The sequence below is a fragment of the Gobius niger genome (assembly GCF_951799975.1).
Source record: "Gobius niger genome assembly, chromosome: 3".
Taxonomy (NCBI): Eukaryota; Metazoa; Chordata; class Actinopteri; order Gobiiformes; family Gobiidae; genus Gobius; species Gobius niger.
In genome coordinates this window covers 6,375,145-6,396,460 of record NC_136854.1, presented here as the reverse complement: position 1 = coordinate 6,396,460, position 21,316 = coordinate 6,375,145, and the positions used below count along the sequence as shown (strand labels likewise).

The 21,316-nt window shown below is 45.4% G+C and overlaps 2 protein-coding genes across 2 annotated transcripts in view; one reads left to right on the top strand and one right to left on the bottom strand.

Annotated features, from left to right (window-relative positions):
- Window positions 1-21,316, bottom strand: part of LOC306961346 (bromodomain-containing protein 4-like) — a 461,990-nt gene that overhangs the window by 290,098 nt on the left and 150,576 nt on the right. The gene's annotated exons all lie outside the window — the stretch shown is intronic.
- On the top strand, window positions 7,908-20,576 carry LOC306961375 (uncharacterized protein). The gene is made up of 7 exons (XM_079554089.1): window positions 7,908-8,025; window positions 12,328-12,387; window positions 12,547-12,628; window positions 14,461-14,581; window positions 17,116-17,255; window positions 18,620-18,783; window positions 19,817-20,576. Coding segments are annotated over exons 1-7 (1,314 nt in total). The 5' UTR covers window positions 7,908-8,023; the 3' UTR covers window positions 20,562-20,576.

The following is a 21,316-nucleotide window of genomic DNA, read 5'->3' as shown; positions in this document are numbered from 1 at the left end:
TCACAGTAACACAGGCTCCTGTACGTACACCTCACAGTAACACAGGCTCCTGTACGTACACCTCACAGTAACACCGGCTCCTGTACGTACACCTCACAGTAACACTGGCTCCTGTACGTACACCTCACAGTAACACTGGCTCCTGTACGTACACCTCACAGTAACACAGGCTCCTGTACGTACACCTCACAGTAACACAGGCTCCTGTACGTACACCTCACAGTAACACAGGCTCCTGTACGTACACCTCACAGTAACACAGGCTCCTGTACATACACCTCACAGTAACACAGGCTCCTGTACGTACACCTCACAGTAAGACAGGCTCCTGTACGTACACCTCATAGTAACACAGGCTCCTGTACGTACACCTCACAGTAACACAGGCTCCTGTACACACACCTCACAGTAACAGGGCTGAGCTGAGGCACTGCTATGATGAGATAACCAAGTCTTTAAGCAACATGGTGTTTTTGTGATCAAGGATTCCACCACTTGGACACAGACTTTTGGTCACCTTAGCCCATTTAGGGAATGTGGTTTAAAGGGGACGTCCGCAAAACGATCGGTGGCCTTGTTCTGTACATGTCAGTGCTCAAATTTCAACTTCTACGCCAGAAACGACAAAGTTAGCATTGTTTTCTGTAAGACCGGGGGCTTACTCAGACTAAAGTGGGGTTAAAGTGGTCATATTGTGCAAACCTGATTACGGGCACTTTGGCAATAATATTTGAAGTATTCTAACTTTAAATCATTTTAGTGCATCTAAAGGAGACTTTGGCAGTGTCTGAATGTCCACACGACGGTTCCCTCTGTAGTGCACGGTATAGTTTGCAGTAAGAACACAGCAGGAATGACTGTTCAGAATCACCGAATGAGGGGTTAGGGGCGAGGGGGGGCGTCCAGACACAGCGTTCATTACTGAGAGCGGCCGTGTTTGGTTGGAGCGCCCTCCTCTGGCTCATTGAGGAATCAGCCAAAATGGAGGCTCGTGCACCATTTTTAGTTGACATGGTAGTAATAGCAAATCAATGGCGTCACGATAAGCCCACGAACTTTGAAAATGAGGAGAGGACACTTTTGGAAAGTTCCAGAAAGAGCCGGATCGGTAGAATTGACCAAAGTAAACCAGATTCCTCAAAGCTGCGTGAATGTCCCCTTAAATTTACACCACAAAAATACCAAGGCTAAGAAGATCAAAAGTGCTTTTGAAAGGCGCCTGTAATGTAAAGAGTGAAGATAACGGGACTTTTTCAATAGTCTCAACACAATTAATTTATATTCTTTAAGGAACAAACTTTGTAAATCTGTCAGATAAAAAGACTTTAGCTCCATGAAGATGTTTTAGATTTCTTGAAATGCGTATATCTTATTTAGGGGAATTGCAATAACCTGGTGCAGCCCTACACTGAACTTTGATATTTCTCTGTTTGGATCAATATTGATATGAATCTGTTTAATTTAACGATAATTTAACCTTCAAATGTGTTCAGTATTGTTTTGTTTCTCCCAAGGGCCTTGCTCAGTTCGGCGCGGCACGCTTTAGAACTCTCCTAGCGGACTCTTGTTCTACATAATGTCCCACACGGCTTACAAAACGACGGAGAGCGTGAACAGACATTTAAGCGGTGCCGGCGCTGTACGGACGGTCAGATCCAGAGGACACTGGGTTTGGCCTGGACACGGGTGCGGAGGACAATTCCAGAGCCGTTTTACTGGCGGTTTTCAGATGGAGCAGATCGCATTCGCCCGACTCCCAGCCAATAATTCAACGTTTAAGTTTAGGAGCGACCGGAGTTCTGCTGCAGGGTTTGACTTTAAGGCGAGGCGCGGCAGGGGAAACACTGACATGTCTTAGTTTAATGTCAAAGCAAATATAGACCAAACTCCTCTTTTACGATGTATTGGTTTATCTTTTTGCCTTTCAGATTCATTCATCCACTAAACCATCATGTAGAGCGGAAACCATTATTGAAATAGTTAACAACTATTGCAGTAATGCATTCATCATCTTCTGGTTTAAACAGACGAGAGCAAAAAGTGACAATGAAAATGTAGTATTTTTGAAGAAAGACAACTTTTAAAGTTATAGTCTGTAATGTTTTGTACTTTTCATGAATATCTGCCTGTGTCTCATCCAATCAGGAAGCAGAGTAACCACTAAGCCTCATCCAGACATTCACTTTAAGCACGTCCTCAAGCAAGAAAAAGGTTTTTAGAAAGGAGGATGTTTGTTCACAGCCAAGCGATTAATCAGTTGCATTAATAATCTGTAGATAAAAGGCCCTATACCTGATTGTTTTCAATAATAATAATAATAATAATGATAATAATAATAAAACAATGAATGAATGAACAATGTTACTTGTGATCCAAACATGAACGTAACATCCAAACGTAATGTAGCAGAGATTCTTCACAGGGACAAGTTAATAGGCACAATTAGCATTGTCACTTTTCAAGGTAAATGTCACAGAAATGTTGGAAAACTCACCTGCAAGTTCATGAAATTGATACAAATGTTTATATAATTAGATGCTCCGTGTTTTCCCTCAAAGTTTAAAATATACTGAAGGAAAGGAAGACTAACCAAATTCTGTTCCATTACTACTAAAAATCCGGTATGGTGCCTTTAATGACTTAATATTAGAATGGCTGCAGCCTGATGCTGGTGTAAAGCTCTCGACTTCACCCTCTTCACCTGCAGCGTCTCGCCTTACTGTCCCTGCCACTTCTGTTTTGATTCAAACAAAGTGATTTTCTTCCCCGTCACGGTTTCAGGAGATCACCCAGTGGTGGCGCTGTTCAGTCACAAAGGTGTGATTGTTAGTCCCACGGACTTCAGGCCTGTATACTCCAGCGTTTATGGACACTTCACGCTGATTTCCGCTTTTGTTACCTGGCGTGCCGCTGCCCCCGTGAGCTGACCCGGGGCCGGGTCGTGCCCATACACTAGCTTGGCTCTTTTCCACTTTGCGTTTTGCTATTTTATGAGAGAAACTATCACCTGCCTTTTCCTGACTCCGCATCACCGTAGTGTGGATCCTGAGGTGGTTTTTGTAAATAATTGGTTGACACACGGATGTGAAGTGTACGTTGGGGTTTGGGGACGTGATGGGAATCGGGTTTGGAGTTGGACGGATGGACTGTGTGGATGTGGACAATAAACGTGGTGTTTTGGACTTGTCTCTGGTCTCTGTCCTTTACTCCTGTCGTCTGTCAGACACCTGAGTACTATTACAGTGGTCAGTGCTTCTCCACTGGTTTGGCTTCGTGATCCACAGCCACCCTGGGACGACAAGCTTCTACACAAATAAATAGACTAGGAAATGATAACGTCAAATATAGTCTTTACCTCAAAAAATGTTGTTGAATGAGCATTAAATAAACAAACACTGAAATGATTATAAAAAATCAACTGATAAGTCATTGTAACACACTCGACACACCACATAAATATTTGTAGAGCACATTTCATACACAAGGCAAACCATCGAGCTTCACAGTCACATAAAATGACAAGAAAACAGATGAAATCCATCCATAAAGCGAGTGCAGACACAGTGTCATGTGCACGGGTAAAAAGAACCTTTCAGCCTGGATTTGAACATTGTCCGAGCTGAGGCCTGTCCCATCCTCAAGACTGTTCCAGATTTGAGCTTTGGCCTCCGTTTGTTTAGTCCCGACTCTGAGAACTTCAGGGAGGGGCCTCCTGGTGGTTCCCAGAGCTCCAGACGTTGTAAAATGAAATGGACGTAAACTGCTTGATTTGCGAGGAAAAAATAAATAATTATCCAAGGAGGGAAGTTGCGCGTCTTCAAATATTCCGAGTGCCAAAGCTCAAAAAATAATAAATTTTAGAAAAAATGTAAAGGGTAGCACATATTTTTTCTAAAATAAAGGAATATCTTTGCATTAATCTTCCCAAAAGGCATAAGGCTGGAATTTGGAAGTATTTTGTCCGTTGTCAGTTATATCGTCAAATACATTGTTTATTGTGATATTGCTTTTTTATATGGTGATAGAAATTTTAGACCATATCGCCCTGACCTAATAGCATTGATAGAAAGGTTTAAAACAAAAAAAGGTTTTAACAAAACTTGAACTTTTAAATGATCTGTTACAGCCAAAAGCTGCAAATACGGCAGGCACGGCAGAAACATAAATAACTGTCGGCTTTTAGCCCTAAAATTCCTGCAGCATTTCTGCTGTCAAATGAAGAGGGCACTGTGACCTCTGACCCTGTATGAATAATCCCAAAAACAATTGTCACAAACAAACAAAAACATGCAGGTTCATTAAATCAGGTATAAAAGCAGATGAATAATTTAGAGCCAGAGCTTAATGTTTCCTTTTGACCTCAGCTCCTGTTATTAGAAGTGACCAAGTATTCAATAATCAAAGGGTGTTTCGGTGATTAAAGATACTGATGGCTCCTCCTCCCGGCCTCTCAGCCTTCTCTCTACAGAGCTCACAGTCTGAATCCACAACAATCAAACAGGATTATTCATAAATATAAACAATATAGATTTATAATACTGCATATTATAAATGCATCCTCAAATTCTGAACAAATATGCTTTCTGTCATTAGAGGCTGAAATGGGGTTTGACCGGCTTGACTGCAGCTGTCTGTGCTGGGCATATAAACAGCGCCCTCTGGCCAGTGGAGCGGGCACATAACACAACAGCGTGTTACGTTTGAAGAAGCGCTGATCCATTCAGCAGGATCTTATCTCTCATACCTAACATTATTAACATGTTTATTGGTGAGTTGATGCCAGTCACGCCACAGAACTGGTCAATCCACAGCCTCAATCTTGACCCTAAAGCAGAGGACGTTTGTCAGTCATTGAAGAGGCTCACTCTGCACCACTGCTGGTCACACTGTTTTCCACAGTTTAGCCTAAGCTCTGTGTTTAAGCAGTTCAGACGTGCATCTATGAACCTCGTGGAACCTCACGTCTCAGCCCGTTTCTATGTCTTTTACATTCAATAAAACAATTGTCCACATTTAGATAATTTAGTTATTATAGTTCCAACTTTGTAAGATTCATGTATTTGTCACTCTTAGATTTTGTTGAGTTAGTGGAGGACTGAGAGGCTCAAAGCAAAGAGTTAGAGGACAGACAGATACATACAGTAGTGGACAAATGGCTCCGTTTCTTCAGGGCTAATTTACTGGTATTTCAACATCATTATTCCTGCTTGTTGATATCTAAGATACAGAGTGTACATGAATTCTGATTAAATCAAAATGGTGGACTGGGTTGTGGGAAAATATTGTGTTTTTATTTTTCACATCACACACCAAGAGGAGAACATATGGTGCAAACAAATAACTCGGACAGATGTGAGTTCTTTTTATTTACCTGTCACAGGAAATGCTAAATGCTAAAAAAGGAGCACACAGATAAAGAGAAGAGCCTTTAATCTGATCATAAACCAAATATTTCATTTTCAGAAATAGCCTCTTCGTCAGAGAGCAGTTCTGAGGAGCAGTTCCTGAGCTCTGTTTGTCTAGAGGAGTTCTCTGACCCGTCTCCACTCCATGTGCACACAACTTCTGCAAACGCTGCATCTCTCAGACCTGGGACACTAAAGAAAGGTGTAAATGTGCGCTGTGTAACAGGAGCTTCTCTGTCAGACCTGAGCTCTGCGCCGACACTTTACTCTCTGAGATGGTCTCTCAGTTCAAACTGGAGAAGAGGAGCAACTCAAAGGAAAAACAATTCTTCTTCAGGGAAGTCCAGTGTGACGTCTACTCTGAGCCCAAACTGAAGGCAGTGAAGTCCTGCCTGGTCTGTCTGTCCTCGTTCTGCCTCTCACACCTCCAGCTCTGATCAGTGCTGCGTCTGTTCCATGTGTGTTCTTCAAGAGCACAAGGACCGTAAGTGTATGTCTCTGGCTGAGAACCAGCGTCTGGTGGAGCAGAGGAGGCTGAAGGTCCAGGAGATCACAGCTGCCCTGGAGCTCAGAGAGAGACACAGCAGATGGTGAAGGTCTTCAGTGAATCATGGAGTCTGTGCAGAGATGTTTGGACCATCACACCAAAGTCATGGAACAAAGTCTTTCTAAACATAAGGAGCGCGCTCAGGCCTTGATCCAACAGCTGCAGCAGGAGATGTGTGAGCTGGAGAAGAGCAGCACTGGTCTGCTGGTCTGAAGGACTGGAGCAGCGTGAGCTTTGAGCCGCAGACGGCCTGCGCTCTGTCTGAGCTGGAGACCAGTCTCTCACGGGAGTTTAACAACGTCTTTAGACAGCTGCCTCCAAAGGAGCGAATGAGGAGAGTGCAGCAGTTTGCTGTGGAAGTCACTCTGGACCCACACACTGCTCATCCCCATCTGGATCTGTATGAAGATCTCGAAGGTTCATCACACTGATGTGAAGAAGCAGCTCCTAATCTGAGCTTTGATTATTGTGTTCATTTTTTAGGAAAACAGAGTTTATCTTCAGGCAGGCTCTACTTTGAGGTTCAGGTCAAAGGGACAACTAACAGGACTTTAGGAGTGGCCCGAGAGTCCATCAACAGGAAGGAAAAGACCAGTCTGAGCCAAAAGAGTGGATTCTGGACCATTTGGTTGAGTAACAGAGATAAGTAGAAAGCTCTTGATGACCCTCGTGTTGTCTGTCCCCACAGAGGCCTCCTCCGAAGGTCGGGGTGTCTGTGGACTATAGAGCAGGTCTGTTCTCCTTTTATGTCTAGATTCTGTAGATCAAAAAACTGTTTGCTTATTTCAGTTCCTGTAACAATGAAGGTGGAACAAACTCTGCTCCTCTGATCATCTCTGCTGTGGAGAAGGACCTGGAGGAAACTGACCTCACCTCTTAGGAAGAACAGACTGCAGTTGTCTTTAGGGCAATAACTTGATCATCACACACACATATATATATATATATTTAAAAAATAAATTAAATAAAAACTCTTCCTCACCCTCCGCGGGCGGTCTCTTTTTCCTCCTGCTCGGGTCCTCTACCAGAGGCCTGGGAGCTTGAGGGTTCTGCGCAGTATATTTGCAGTTCCTAGAACTGCACTTTTCTGGACCGATGTATTTCCTGGGATCTGCTGGAGCCACTCCTCCAGTTTGGGGGTCACTGCCCCGAGTGTCCCAATGACCACGGGCACCACTGAAGCCAGCTCAATGGCAAGAACAAGTCCCGGGCAATAAACAGCTATGCCCTGCCAGTAGTCAGATACCCTGCAGGAATAATAAGCTGGCCAAAGGATGAGATACAGACCACAGATGTTAAGACGCGAAAGCTCCTAACCATGCACGGAGGGTTCCACCCTAAATCCAGCACCCTGAGTCTGTACGCTAGCCGTAAGGAGGGAGGCCGAGGACTAGTGAGTGTGAGAGCCACTATCCAGGATGAAACATCCAAGATCCATAAGTACATCAAGGACAAGGCTCCGACAGAGGACGTGCTCAGTGAATGTCTCAGACAATGGGGAACAGACGATGAGGTGCTGGAGGTTCCGACATGGGAGGACAAGCCCCTACACGGCATGTACCACCCAAACATAACTGAAGTGGCGGATATACAGAAATCCTACCAATGGCTAGACAGAGCCGGACTAAAGGACAGCACAGAGGCTCATCATGGCTGCACAGGAGCAGGCCTTGAGCACCAGAGCAATAGAGGCAGCACTCAGGTCCCACACCCAGGCCAGGACCCTAAAAACAGAAAACTTGCGAATCATTTCCCCCTCACATTAATAATGTTCAGCAAAAGTTCCACTCACCTGCAGAGTCTGTTAAAGATGACAAAGACAAATGGTCTTTGCAATTGATTTATTCATGCAATCATTTATTTATGCAATCACATTTATTTCACATTTATTTCACAAATGTGAAATAAATGCTACAATCACATAATGTAAAGCCCCCCCCCCTACATACTCCTCCTACAGCGCCCCTCCCATCCCTCCGCACCGCTCCTCACTGCAGCATCACACTGCGGACTGCAACCAGCCTCTCCATCCGACCCCTGCTCTCCAGCCAGGCGCACCGGACACGCAGACATGTGAGTATAATCTGCCCCTTTACCCCGGCACCACAGGCTGCGGTCTCAGCGCTTTACCCGTGGGTCTCCGTGGAAGTTTTTGACGCGTAACGACGTACATCCACACGTCCAGACACAGCCTCAACTTGTGTCGCCGCAGCGCACCAAAGCAGGCACATCCCGAGCAGGTTTTGTTTCGTCTTTTCCCCCTCATCTCCCCCCGGCTCTATGGACACGGGCTGGCGGTGCTGGGGGTGACCTTAGAGCCGCTGCAGTCCCCCTTTCGCAGCCCGCGGAGGTGGAGGCGGAGGTGATGCAGCACTTTTTGGTCCAGCAGCAGGATCAGGACGTGTCCCGTTTCATCCGCAGCGCAGCGCGTGCTCCGGGCTGCGCCAGAGGTGACCGCGTGTGTCCTTTACTTTCGCCCAAGTGGAAGGTTATTCACATTATTTTAGGGTCAAAATGTCCAAGTTTAGTCTCACACGCTGCGTCAAATAGCCTCCTCCAAAGGAAAAAACAAAACAATAGTAGCCTTCTGAGTCCAGGATTTCCGCGGAGCATTAATGGACTGTGTTTAAATCAAGGCATTCAATGTAATTACATAATACATACATTTATTGGAAAATAATGACGCTCCTTCAGCAGTGAAAACCTTCCAAACAACTGATCCTGGAGCATCCTGGAGACCACTGTGATGGAAAGTAAAGTCGCCATGCTGACCACTCATACAGCCACTGGGTCACTACATGGTCAGACACGCACAAATATCAACTTTTATGCGTCAAAAGTTGCAAATGCTCCTTTAAAATGCATACCACAGGTTAAGAAAGTAAGTGCTTTATTTGTTTTTGTACAACCGTACAACACAATTGTGCTCCGGTGTTAGTCCTGAGCAGCATTTGGAGGTCGGGGAAACCGGAGTATGCTTTCTGTCTCCTCTGATCCCTGAAACGGTGCAGCGCCTCCTGGGTGTGTCCTGGGTTTGTCCTGGGTGTGCCCTGGCTGTGTCCTGGGTGTGTCCTGGCTGTGTCCTGGGTTTGTGCTGGGTGTGTTCTGGGTGTGTCCTGGGTTTGTCCTTTGGTTTGTCCTGGGTTTGTCCTGGGTGTGTCCTGCATCATCAGCCGCTTGTATAGCATCAGTCGCTCTTATCAACCGCTCATATCGCATCAGCCGCTCATATCGGCTGCTTGTATCGTATTAGCCGCTCGTATCGTATCAGCTGCTTGTATTGTATCAGCCGCTCGTATCAACCGCTCGTATCAGCCGCTCGTATCGTATCAGCCGCTCGTATCAGCCGCTCGTATCAACCGCTCGTATCAGCCGCTCGTATCAGCCGCTCGTATCGTATCAGCCACTCGTATCAGCCGCTCGTATCAGCCGCTCGTATCGTATCAGCCGCTCGTATCAGCCGCTCGTATCGTATCAGCCACTCGTATCAGCCGCTCGTATCAGCCGCTCGTATCGTATCAGCCGCTCGTATCAGCCGCTCGTATCGTATCAGCCACTCGTATCAGCCGCTCTTATCGTATCAGCCACTCGTATCAGCCGCTCGTATCAGCCGCTCGTATCGTATCAGCCGCTCGTATCGTATCAGCCGCTCGTATCGTATCAGCCACTCGTATCAGCCGCTCGTATCAGCCGCTCGTATCGTATCAGCCGCTCGTATCAGCCGCTCGTATCGTATCAGCCACTCGTATCAGCCGCTCTTATCGTATCAGCCACTCGTATCAGCCGCTCTTATCGTATCAGCCACTCGTATCGTATCAGCCGCTCGTATCAGCCGCTCGTATCGTATCAGCCGCTCGTATCGTATCAGCCGCTCGTATCGTATCAGCCACTCGTATCAGCCGCTCTTATCGTATCAGCCACTCGTATCAGCCGCTCGTATCAGCCGCTCGTATCGTATCAGCCGCTCGTATCGTATCAGCCGCTCGTATCGTATCAGCCACTCGTATCAGCCGCTCTTATCATATCAGCCACTCGTATCGTATCAGCCGCTCGTATCGTATCAGCCGCTCGTATCGTATCAGCCGCTCGTATCGTATCAGCCGCTCGTATCGTATCAGCCGCTCGTAGCGTATCAGCCGCTCGTAGCGTATCAGCCGCTCGTATCGTATCAGCTGCTCTTATATCAGCCACTCGTATCAGCCGCTCTTATCGTATCAGCCACTCATATCAGCCGCTCTTATCGTATCAGCCACTCGTATCAGCCGCTCGTATCGTATCAGCCGCTCTTATCGTATCAGCCACTCGTATCAGCCGCTCGTATCGTATCAGCCGCTCGTATCGTATCAGCCGCTCGTATCGTATCAGCTGTTGTATCGTATCAGCCGCTCGTATTGTATCAGCTGTTGTATCGTATCAGCCGCTCGTATTGTATCAGCCGCTCATATCGTATCAGCCGCTCGTATCGTATCAGCCACTTGTATCAGCCGCTCGTATCGTATCAGCCGCTCGTATCGTATCAGCCACTTGTATCAGCCGCTCATATCGTATCAGCCGCTCGTATCGTATCAGCCACTTGTATCAGCCGCTCGTATCGTATCAGCTGTTGTATCGTATCAGCCGCTCGTATTGTATCAGCCGCTCATATCGTATCAGCCGCTCGTATCGTATCAGCCACTTGTATCAGCCTCTCTTATCGTATCAGCCGCTCGTATCGTGTCAGCCGCTCGTATCGTATCAGCCGCTTGTATCAGCCGCTCGTATCGTATCAGCCGCTCGTATTGTGTCAGCCGCTCGTATCGCATCAGCCGCTCGTATCTTATCAGCCGCTCGTATCGTATCAGCCGCTCGTAGCGTATCAGCTGTTGTATCGTATCAGCCGCTCGTATCGTATCAGCTGCTCTTATCATATCAGCCACTCGCATCAGCCGCTCTTATCGTATCAGCCGCTCGTATCGTATCAGCCGCTCGTATCGTATCAGCCGCTCGTATTGTGTCAGCCGCTCGTATCGTATCAGCCGCTCGTATCTTATCAGCCGCTCGTATCGTATCAGCCGCTCGTAGCGTATCAGCTGTTGTATCGTATCAGCCGCTCGTATCGTATCAGCTGCTCTTATCATATCAGCCACTCGCATCAGCCGCTCTTATCGTATCAGCCGCTCGTATCGTATCAGCCGCTCGTATCGTATCAGCCGCTCGTATTGTATCAGCTGTTGTATCGTATCAGCCGCTCGTATTGTATCAGCCGCTCATATCGTATCAGCCGCTCGTATCGTATCAGCCGCTCGTATCGTATCAGCTGTTGTATCGTATCAGCCGCTCGTATCGTATCAGCCGCTCATATCGTATCAGCCGCTCGTATCGTATCAGAATATCATGAAAAAGTGCATTCACTTCTGTTATTCAACTTAAACTGTGAAACCAATATATGATATAGACTCATTACATGCAAAGTGACATATGTACAGCCTTTGTTTGTTAATATATAAATATTCTAATTTTATGTTCTTTACATTTTTCTAATTTGGGGTTTTTACAAGCTGTGAGCCATAATAATCAAAATGATAACAAATCAAGGCTACATATCTAGTTTCACAGTTTAAGTTGAAGAGCAGAAGTAATTGCACTTTTTCATGATATTCTAATTATATGATGCACCTGTATTTGCACAAGATCAAAAATTTGCTATGACTGAGACTATCTGTGCACCAGGCACAAGATCTGACTGTGATGTGTTGTCCCGTCATTTCCCTCATGGACAAAAACTGCCCTGAAGTGGCTCAGGAGATTACGGCAGACTTTATTAAACCGAAATCCTGATGCTTTTAGTGGGAGAGTTTTCTGTAACATGTCATTTCCAACACAGTCGGTCATGGCTCAAATTTTCCCTATAGTTGAAGAGTCACCCAGTTATTGATGCTGTTGAAATTCTGTTCCATTGTAGTTTGAGTGAAGAGCCAGAGCATCTTGTCAGGCGTGTTTTAATCCCTCTGTTGTGGAGCAGCAAAGAGTCCAAACGTTTGTCATTGTGTGACATATTCTGTGGGGTGCTCTCGGGGCACCCCACTTTGATGACTGTGAAAGTCTACACACACCAAAGCAGATTTCATTTGACTTTTCTGTAGCTTAAGTGAACCATAAGAAGTGATTTTCCTAAATACATATTGTTGGTAAATGTAAATAGAACGTGAAGGCTGGAACAGTACATTCAGTAAGAACGTGTTTGGCAGCTCAAAAAAGTTTCTATGAAGACGAATAAAGAGAACCGAAGCTTTCCAAGGATGGAGGGCTGTTCCTGTAATGGGGAATGAAAGCTGTTCATTGAACTCTTGACAAACACTTCATGTTCAAAGCCTCTGAGTCCGCTCTGTCCCGCAGGGCTGTGACCAGTGTGGTGTCTTTGCTGTTGCTGGTGGTGTCGGCTCAAGGAAGTGTGGGGTAAGTGTCTCTGTCCCTCTGTGTCTCCGCCCCTGTCCCTCTGTGTCTCCGCCCCCTGTCCCCTGGTGTCTCCGCCCCCTGCCCCCTGGTGTCTCCGCCCCCTGTCCCCTGGTGTCTCCGCCCCTCACTGCCCAGTATAAGCCTGTCTGTCTGTTCCAGTCCCAGCTCTAATGGCAGCCTGTGCTCAGAATCCCGGGAGTGTCTTCAGTACCAGCTGCTGTGCCGGACTGACGAGTATGAGGTAAGACTGAACCAGGACTAAACCAGGACTAAACCGGCTGTCCATTATTTTTTAGATGCAAACAGTGAGAAAACTTCCTGAAATGTCCTTAATGGTTACATTTGTGTGTAGGTTTTATTGTTTTTACACAAAAGCCACCAAAGTAACAGTGGCTTACTTTACTGCCACTACAGTCACACCAGGGCCACAGGACTCAGGGGAGGGACATTGTTTGGAAAGACACTAGTCAGCACCAAACCAGTTATGACCTGGAGGTGGAGTAACTTTACTTAAAGTGATAGTCTGTAAGTTTGCAAAGTGAGGAGTAAACAATCAAGTTCCTCCCGTCTTTAACTAGTTAAAGCAAAATCAGGAGAGCGGGAACAGAATTTTCAAAAGTGAACGATTAAGCTCCACCCCCTTCTCTCCTGATTGGACCTGAGAGGCCGGTCATTGGTCAAAGTGGTATCCCAGGGTTTCTGATTAGTCGCTGAATTCAACAAAGGGAGGGACTTTAGAAAATTATCAATTATACAAAATCTATTCAATTTGTAAAACATTTAAACACTTTTACAGACACTTTAAAAAGTATGTGATCACTGAAGAAAGAGTAGTGAATGTCCGACCTCCGACTTGGATAATCCTTGGAACGCCACTGGAAGTTTAATTACCACTCGCAAACACAGAGCTGATCATCTGAATGATCGAACTTATCTTAACCCCTGCATCGGTGACAGGAACCTTTGTAATTGGTCAGTAACATCAATACAACATTATTTAGAATATTCTAAATGATGTTATAGCGTTTTAGCCACCGGTGAGAGAATTAGCCGTGGAAGGATTACCTACGATTATAACGCTGTTGAGTCTACAACAGTCTAGAGCAGTGTTTCCCAACCAGGGGTTCACGAGCACTTAGAAGGGGGTACTTGGAAATATTTCAGATCTAAAATTGAGTTGAGACTGAACAAATCATTTTAAAGGAAAACTTCTTTTCAGTGATAATTTGTAGCCAAAGCTTTGAGTTTCAGAGTGTTTTTGCTTTATTTTTTTAACACAATACACCACAAAATACAAATAAATCTGAGTTTATAGAATCATTTTCTCAGTAGTTAGTTGCAGTTTAGAGTTTAGGGAGTACTTTGAGTAGAAATGAAAGACTCAAGGGGTACGCAACACAAAAAAGGTTGGGAAAATTTGGCCTAGAAAACCATAATAGGGAGCAGAACGCAGCTTCAGAAATGTGCAAAATTATGTCAAAATGTATTTAGACACAAGATAGCGGTTTACCAGACCTATTTAAAGAGCGTTCTTTCCACATACAAATGAATGGAGAAGCCAGGTGCTATGTTAAAGTATAGCGATGTGTTTCATTTCTGTGGTTTCTCAATCATTATCATTATCAGATGTTTAGTGGGCACTGGACGTGAATCAGACGCACAAAAAGCAGAAACTTAATGGAAAAGGATTGAGCTGCGAGGCCTCTGTTTTACACTCATTTAAAACTCCAAAAGGTCTGACATTCATTTAGGATTTCTAGCAAGGCTCTGACATCACCTAAATGTGGTCGATGATTGAAAACAGCTAAAAACATCTGGATTTTTTTATAATTTTGTTTGTTTGATGGCTAATGAGAATACGAACGACTGTAGAAAAAATATATTGAGCAGGCAAGCTTTGCAGACTTGCCGGCTGGCTAACTGTCCTCATACATTAGGACTGACAACTGCTTCTCATATTTCCATGGTTTTCATTTGGCCCTGGGTCAGGCCCCCCTGTCAGCCCTGGGTCAGGCCCCCCTGTCAGCCCTGGGTCAGACCCTCCTGTCAGCCCTGCTCTCCTGTGCTCCTCAGGTCCGCCACTACAGCCCCACTCTCTGGGTGTCCACAGACGCTGAGGCCTACTTCATGGGCGTGGGAGCAGCCATGGCCTTCAGACGCCTCTTCCAGTATATCACCGGAGAGAACGAAGGAGGTCAGCCCCCAGTGTTCTACATTTCTGCATGCACTGGATGAGTCCTTTAAGTTAGTTAAGACAGTCTGCAAACACTCAGATACGTACAGTCAAATACAAAGAAAGTAAAAATTTAATTTCAACTCTCTGCCCGAGGCCCATAGTTTCTCAAGTAAATGTAGCTCAAGGAGGAACAGTTTGGTGCCCTATACCAAAGAATCTCTAGCAATGCAGTGGTTTCTAACCTTCATTCCTTGAAGCCGTCCTGCTCAGACTCACTGAGTCAGACTGGGCCCCTCAAGTCTAAAACGTACCACGCACAAATGCATCGAAACGAAAACACTGTCAACACAGATAGAATAAACATAGACGGTCAGCCATCCAGGTCTATTCATAGTAATGAGCCCATGTGGCCTGTGGTGCACCTTGCTCTTCCTACAGAGCATGTTCCTTAAAAGGCTTAGGTTAAAACCTTTTACTTCTGCTGCATAAAAAACAGCGTGGCTAAAAATATGACCCGGCCCAGCACTAGCCTGGCTAACACCAGACTAAAATCACAAGTGATATTTAGTCTGGGAACCACCAATTCATTTTCTCGTAGGAGAGGTTTACGATCGTCCATAGTCGTTTATTGGGCGCTACGAATGTCTATCATGCGTCTGCACAGCCAATCGTATCATCGTATCCGATGACGTATGACGTACCCGCTGTAAACTTTAGAGCTAAACTATTTAGAACACGGCCTAAAGCTTGAAAAACACCATCGCGTCTGCTGCTGTCATGTTGGATCCGTAAATAAACTTTTTCTTTTTTATTCGTAAATAAACTACAAGCTTCCATATATCGAATAGCTCGTTATCGTCTTGCCGTCCCTCCTCGTTCTGTGATTGGTTCCCAAATCCATGCGAGAATTTGGGCCATGGTCCCCAGGCTGCTGTGCAGTTCCAAATGATTCGAGCACACACAGCAGCATGGCGTTAGCCAGGTTACATTGTCACATGGGCCACAGCGGTTTTTAAGAAAAAAAGAAACTCGGAGTTGTTTAAGCAGCGCTCGGGAGGCGCAATGTTTCCATTGGAATCCGCTTACAAAGTTTCTTTTGGAGTATGAATGTCCGCTCCCCACCATGAGGACCAGAGAATTGCTTTCCTTACCTACTGATATCAGACAAATACTAGATATTTACTTTTCCATGTGCTCAATGAAAAATCTCAATTGGTGAATTTAATTTTACATGGTTAAAACAAGACAACTACACTTTTTTTGACACACAATGGCTGCGCCATTGCGATTGACTGCGGAAATGCGGGAAGCGAATGCAGAAATTGCATAAACTCTTCAAATTGCATAATCAAATTTGCATAAAGTGGTAAAATGCATGAATGGGTTAATTTGCATAAATTATGTAAATTGCATAAACTCTTTAAAATTCATAAATCCTAAATGGCATAAACTCTTAAGTTGCATAAACACTTTAAAATGCACAAACTGGTTAAATCCCATAAAGTGGTTACTTTGCATAAATTATTGATATTGCATAAACGTTTTATATTCCATAAACTGGTCAAACTGTTGAAATGGCCTCAGTGCTTGATTGGCAGAAGCTGCACAAATGGCTGAAAGGCCTGCGTCTCCCCATTGGCTGGATTCCCCCATACACACCAATGCAAACATTTCAAACTCTCATATAAAAAAACTGGAAAACTGCAGAAGGCCAATTTTTTCTCAAAACCCACAAGTTGCAGAAGCTGAACATGCACAAAGTGCAGAAATTGCATAAAATGCAGAAAAAAGTGCAGAAAAGCATGGATTTGCGGCAGCCCCATTATAAGTCAATGGGAAAAATCTCCGACATTTTGGCCGATTGCGGAAAAACCATAAGTTGCAGAAGTCCCAAAAGTAATAGCACCCTTCTCCTCAACATGCGGAACGTTTTGATGCATAACTTGCATAAATTGCACAAAGCATGAAGGTGCTGAAAGCTCTAGAAAATCGGGAAAAAGATGGAAGAGGAATAATAATAAAGAACATGAAAACCAATAATTGACTGCGGAAGAATTCCGCAGTCAATCAATAAAGAACATGAAAACCAATAATTGACTGCGGAAGAATTCCGCAGTCAATTATTATTATGAACGGAAAGGACAAATGGAAACACAATCCACAGGGTCCTGATGAAGAGCTGAGTCTCAACCATACAAGCCCGTGTTTAATAAACATGCCTGATATAATATGAACACACTACCGACACACTGTAGTGTACATTCGTTTCCAAATTTGCTTGAGCACAGCCCAAAGTCATAGGAAATGTCTCCCCACAGGGCGAATATAGCTGATTCGGTCAACCCACAGGACAGTTTGGGAATCAACACTGAAACAGATATTAAATATACTGCACAAGTAAATGGAATGTCTAAGTGTCAAAGGAGGGCAATAAGTACAATGGAATTTGTTGTCAGCTGTACCTGTGCAGATGTCAGCAGAGATCCACAAAGTGCTCTATTTGATGGATTTCCGGATTGGCCGACATGCTGTGACTGTTGTGACTTTGGCAGGGTTCCAGATCGACATGACCGCTCCAGTGCTGGTGAAGATCCCTGAGGAGACCACCATGTGGGAGCCGGCCATCTACACTCTCAGCTTCCCTCTGCCACAGGCCTTCCAGGAGAACCCCCCCCAGCCCACCAACGACAAGGTTTGCTCCGGCTTCATCTTGGATCAGGGTCAAAGTTGAAGAGAGAAGGATGGATCTGACAGGTTGCCCTAATAGTGTAGGACGTAGATCTAGGAAGACAATATCCTTAAAAAAAAACACTGAATTAGAATGAAACAAAGATAAAGATGTAATAAATGTCTAAGCGTCAAACGACATGAATAATAACCCAGGACTTGTAAAACTAAACCACACCCGTAAGAATATAATACAAGTACAGGTGAATCAAAAGTAAAAATAATACAGAAATATCAGTCTTTTTTAACACTTTTTTATGTATTGATTTTTACTTTATCTCCATTGTAGATTCTCACTGAAGAACTCATATGGAATTATGTTTTAAAGAGGGGGTATTATGCTTTTTTCACATAGCACATAGCACCTGTCTATAGCACACTACAATGATGACGAAACCTTCTGTTGGTCTGTAAATGCAGTAAATTAAAATATTGCCTGGTATAAATTTGCTCTCTCAAAATGGCTGTAGTGAATGTCTTGAAATAGGCCTCTGTCTCTTTAAGAACCTCTGAGCCTTTCCGACACGCCCCCTCCACACGCTGTCTGTGGCATCAGTGGGGAGGGGGTTCTGCTGAGGGGCAGTGGTTGGTTACTCGGCTGGTGACGAAAGCTCGGAGGCGTCTCCAGGAGGTGGGGGCGTTCCTAGGAGGACTCAGGCAAACCTATCCCTAAAATGGCCGCCATCAGAGTTTTTACAGATTACTCAAAAATACGTGAATGTACCAAGGCAACACTTCAGGCGTGTTTTTAATGAGGGAATGACATAATAACATGATGTAAAGCTTGAAAAAGTCGATTTTGCATAATACCCCCCCCTATAAACAAAATAGGTGAAATAGATTCTTCAAAATAGCTGATTACTGCTTTGCACTTTTTCTCAGTGAGCTTCACGACGTTTGATTGTTAAACCATTTCAGGAACAAAGACCTAATGAGGCGCACTGACAAAATGCCAAGAATAAAGGAACTTTAAAATATAAAACATATTTGGAGTTATTTGACCCTTTTTGTTTCCCACATAATCACATGTTCATTCATATTTTAATGTCTTCAAGGGGAAACACACAATGGAAATAGTGCTGAAAATAAAGAAAAGCTGACACGTTCAAAGCTTTTCCAAACTTTGACAGGTACTGTCATATGCATGAACAATATGGAGGGAGGATGTGGAAAAAGCAGATATGGCAGTTCGATAGTGACATGCACCTCCTTAAAGCAACAAGTATTAACAGCAGGGATTAAAGTGGGCTAGAACAGTCTGCAGAAGAGCGCCCACATGGGCTGAGAGTGCTTTTGCACATTCCTCACTGTCCCCTCTCTGTGTCGCAGCTGTACTTCACAAAGATGCCGGACATGGACGTGTATGTGCGCAGTTATGGAGGCTGGATGCTGTCGGTCACCTCCCGGCTACAGGCACACCAGCTGACCAAAGAACTGGACCGAGTGGGAGCAAAGTACAACTGCACCCACCACTACGGAGTGGGCTATGACAGGTAAACCCTTCATCACTACAGAGTGGGCTGTGACAGGTAAACCCTTCATCACCACAGAGTGGGCTGTGACAGGTAAACCCTTCATCATGACAGAGTGGGCTGTGACAGGTAAACCCTTCATCACTACAGAGTGGGCTGTGACAGGTAAACCCTTCATCATGACAGAGTGGGCTATGACAGGTTAACCCTTCATCACTACAGAGTGTGCTATGACAGGTAAACCCTTCATCATGACAGAGTGGGCTATGACAGGTTAACCCTTCATCACTTCAAAGTGGGCTATGACAGGTAAACCCTTCATCACTACAGAGTGGGCTGTGACAGGTAAACCCTTCATCACTACAGAGTGGGCTATGACAGGTAAACCCTTCATCACTACAGAGTGGGCTATGACAGGTAAACCCTTCATCACTACAGAGTGGGCTATGACAGGTAAACCCTTCATCACTACAGAGTGGGCTGTGACAGGTAAACCCTTCATCACTACAGAGTGGGCTGTGACAGGTAAACCCTTCATCACTACAGAGTGGGCTATGACAGGTAAACCCTTCATCACTACAGAGTGGGCTGTGACAGGTAAACCCTTCATCACTACAGAGTGAGCTTTGACATCATCTTGATGGTACAACCTTTTTTCCCCCTATTGACATTATTCCAGAAGTTCAAGTGGGCACCGTCATGAATTGCCTCTTCTCTCCTGTTACTTAACACGAGGCTGGAAAAGTCAGGATAAAATCAGTTACTACATGTAGAAAAGCCAATTCTAAGCTGCGCAGAGAAACGGTGCGGTGTTGACATGTTGAACATTGGACATTTTACACAAATCAATCTACTAAACATCAAATTTAAGCTGCAAAAATGTTCGTGCTCTACCACAAATGAAGTGCTGATCCATGGCTAAAAGAGGCAAAAGTGGGCGGGGTGGAATAAGGTGAATACAAAATTAAAAACAAATACCATATGATCTTGATGGTCCACATTTGAGAGACTGTTTGTTGCCGGTAACATGTGTCCTGTGTCTTTCTCTCCACAGTCCTCTGAAGCTTCTGAACAGGCACAACGAGGTGTGGTACGTGTGCGAGGGGAAGCCTGTGTGCATGGACCCCCAGGAGCCCACGCCCCCTCACCCCCACGGGCCGCAGGTGGATGAGCCAGTAGATGGTGCCCTAGAGCCAGCCCATGACACTCCTTCAGGCGCTACCTCCATCCCCTCATCTCAGGCGCCTGAAGAGCCTTCTGCTTCTGCTGACAACAGCTCCTCACAGGACCTTCCAATCGCTTTGGCCCTGTCTGCAGCCACCCCCAGCCCCTCAGAGGAGAGCACCCCCTGCCCCTCAGAGAAGAGCTCCCCCAGTCCCTCAGAGGAGACCACCTCCCACCCCACAGAGGAGAGCACCCGCAACAACTCCAGCCTCTCAGAGCAGAGCATCCAAAGAACCCCCAGCACCCTGGAGGAGAGCGCCCAAGGCTCCTCCAACACCTCAGAGGACAACAACCAGAGCCCCCCTAGCTCCTCAGAGCAGAGCACCCAGGCCGCACCTGACTCCTCAGAGCAGAGCACCCAGGCTTCACCCGACTCCTTAGAGCAGAGTACCCAGAACCTCACAGAGAAGAGCAGCCAGAGCCACCCCAGCCCCTCAGAGCAAGGCACCGAAGGCACCCTCGACTCCTCGGAGAAGACAACCCAGAGTACCCAGAGCCTCACTAAGGAGAGCACCCATAATACCCCCATTACCACAGAGAAGAGCCCCGAGAAACCCCCAAGCCCCATAGAGTAGGTCACCCCTAGCCCCTCAGAGAAGATCACTCTGAGCCCCCACCCCCAGTCCTTTAAAGCAAAGCACCCAAGGCACTAAGAGCACCCTCGACTTCTCAGAGCAGAGTACCCAGAGCCCCCTCATAATGAGCATTAGAAACATGCACTCCCTGTTCACATCGATGGTTCGTTAGTCGTCTCAACCATGGCCTTGTAGTGAGATAAAAAGTCAATAACCGAAAGCTGTTCTAGTTGACTTTCCTCCCACATCCACACTTTATATGCTGCATAGTTCGAAGGCAATAAGTCTGTAACTAACGTCAACCCGCTCCATGATAGCGGCCATACACCACAGCCTCAAAGCATGGTCACACATGTTTTGTATAATCACGTATGTTGAATGGTTTGCCCTGCTGTCTGAAGGGAATCCTGCGTGAGCTGACAGTATGGCTTGTAATGTAAACCGGAGCGTCCCAATCCGCCGCACGTGTAACACTTCTGCAAACCAGCGCTGTCCCGTCATGTCACTTATACCAAATCATAATCAATAAACAAAGGAAAAATGATCCAGTTTGTGTCCGTTTTGTTTGTAACTTGTCTGAAAATCGGAGAGTCTTTTGCTGAAACATTTTAAATGACCTGTTTCTGCATTAACGAAACATGCAAACAGTGTAATCTGATAAAGATATAGACTACAAACATGTTTTCTTCAAAAGGAAATAGAAAACAAAATTCTAGTTTCAAGTGAAAGCACAGTGTGCAGCCGATAATCAAATG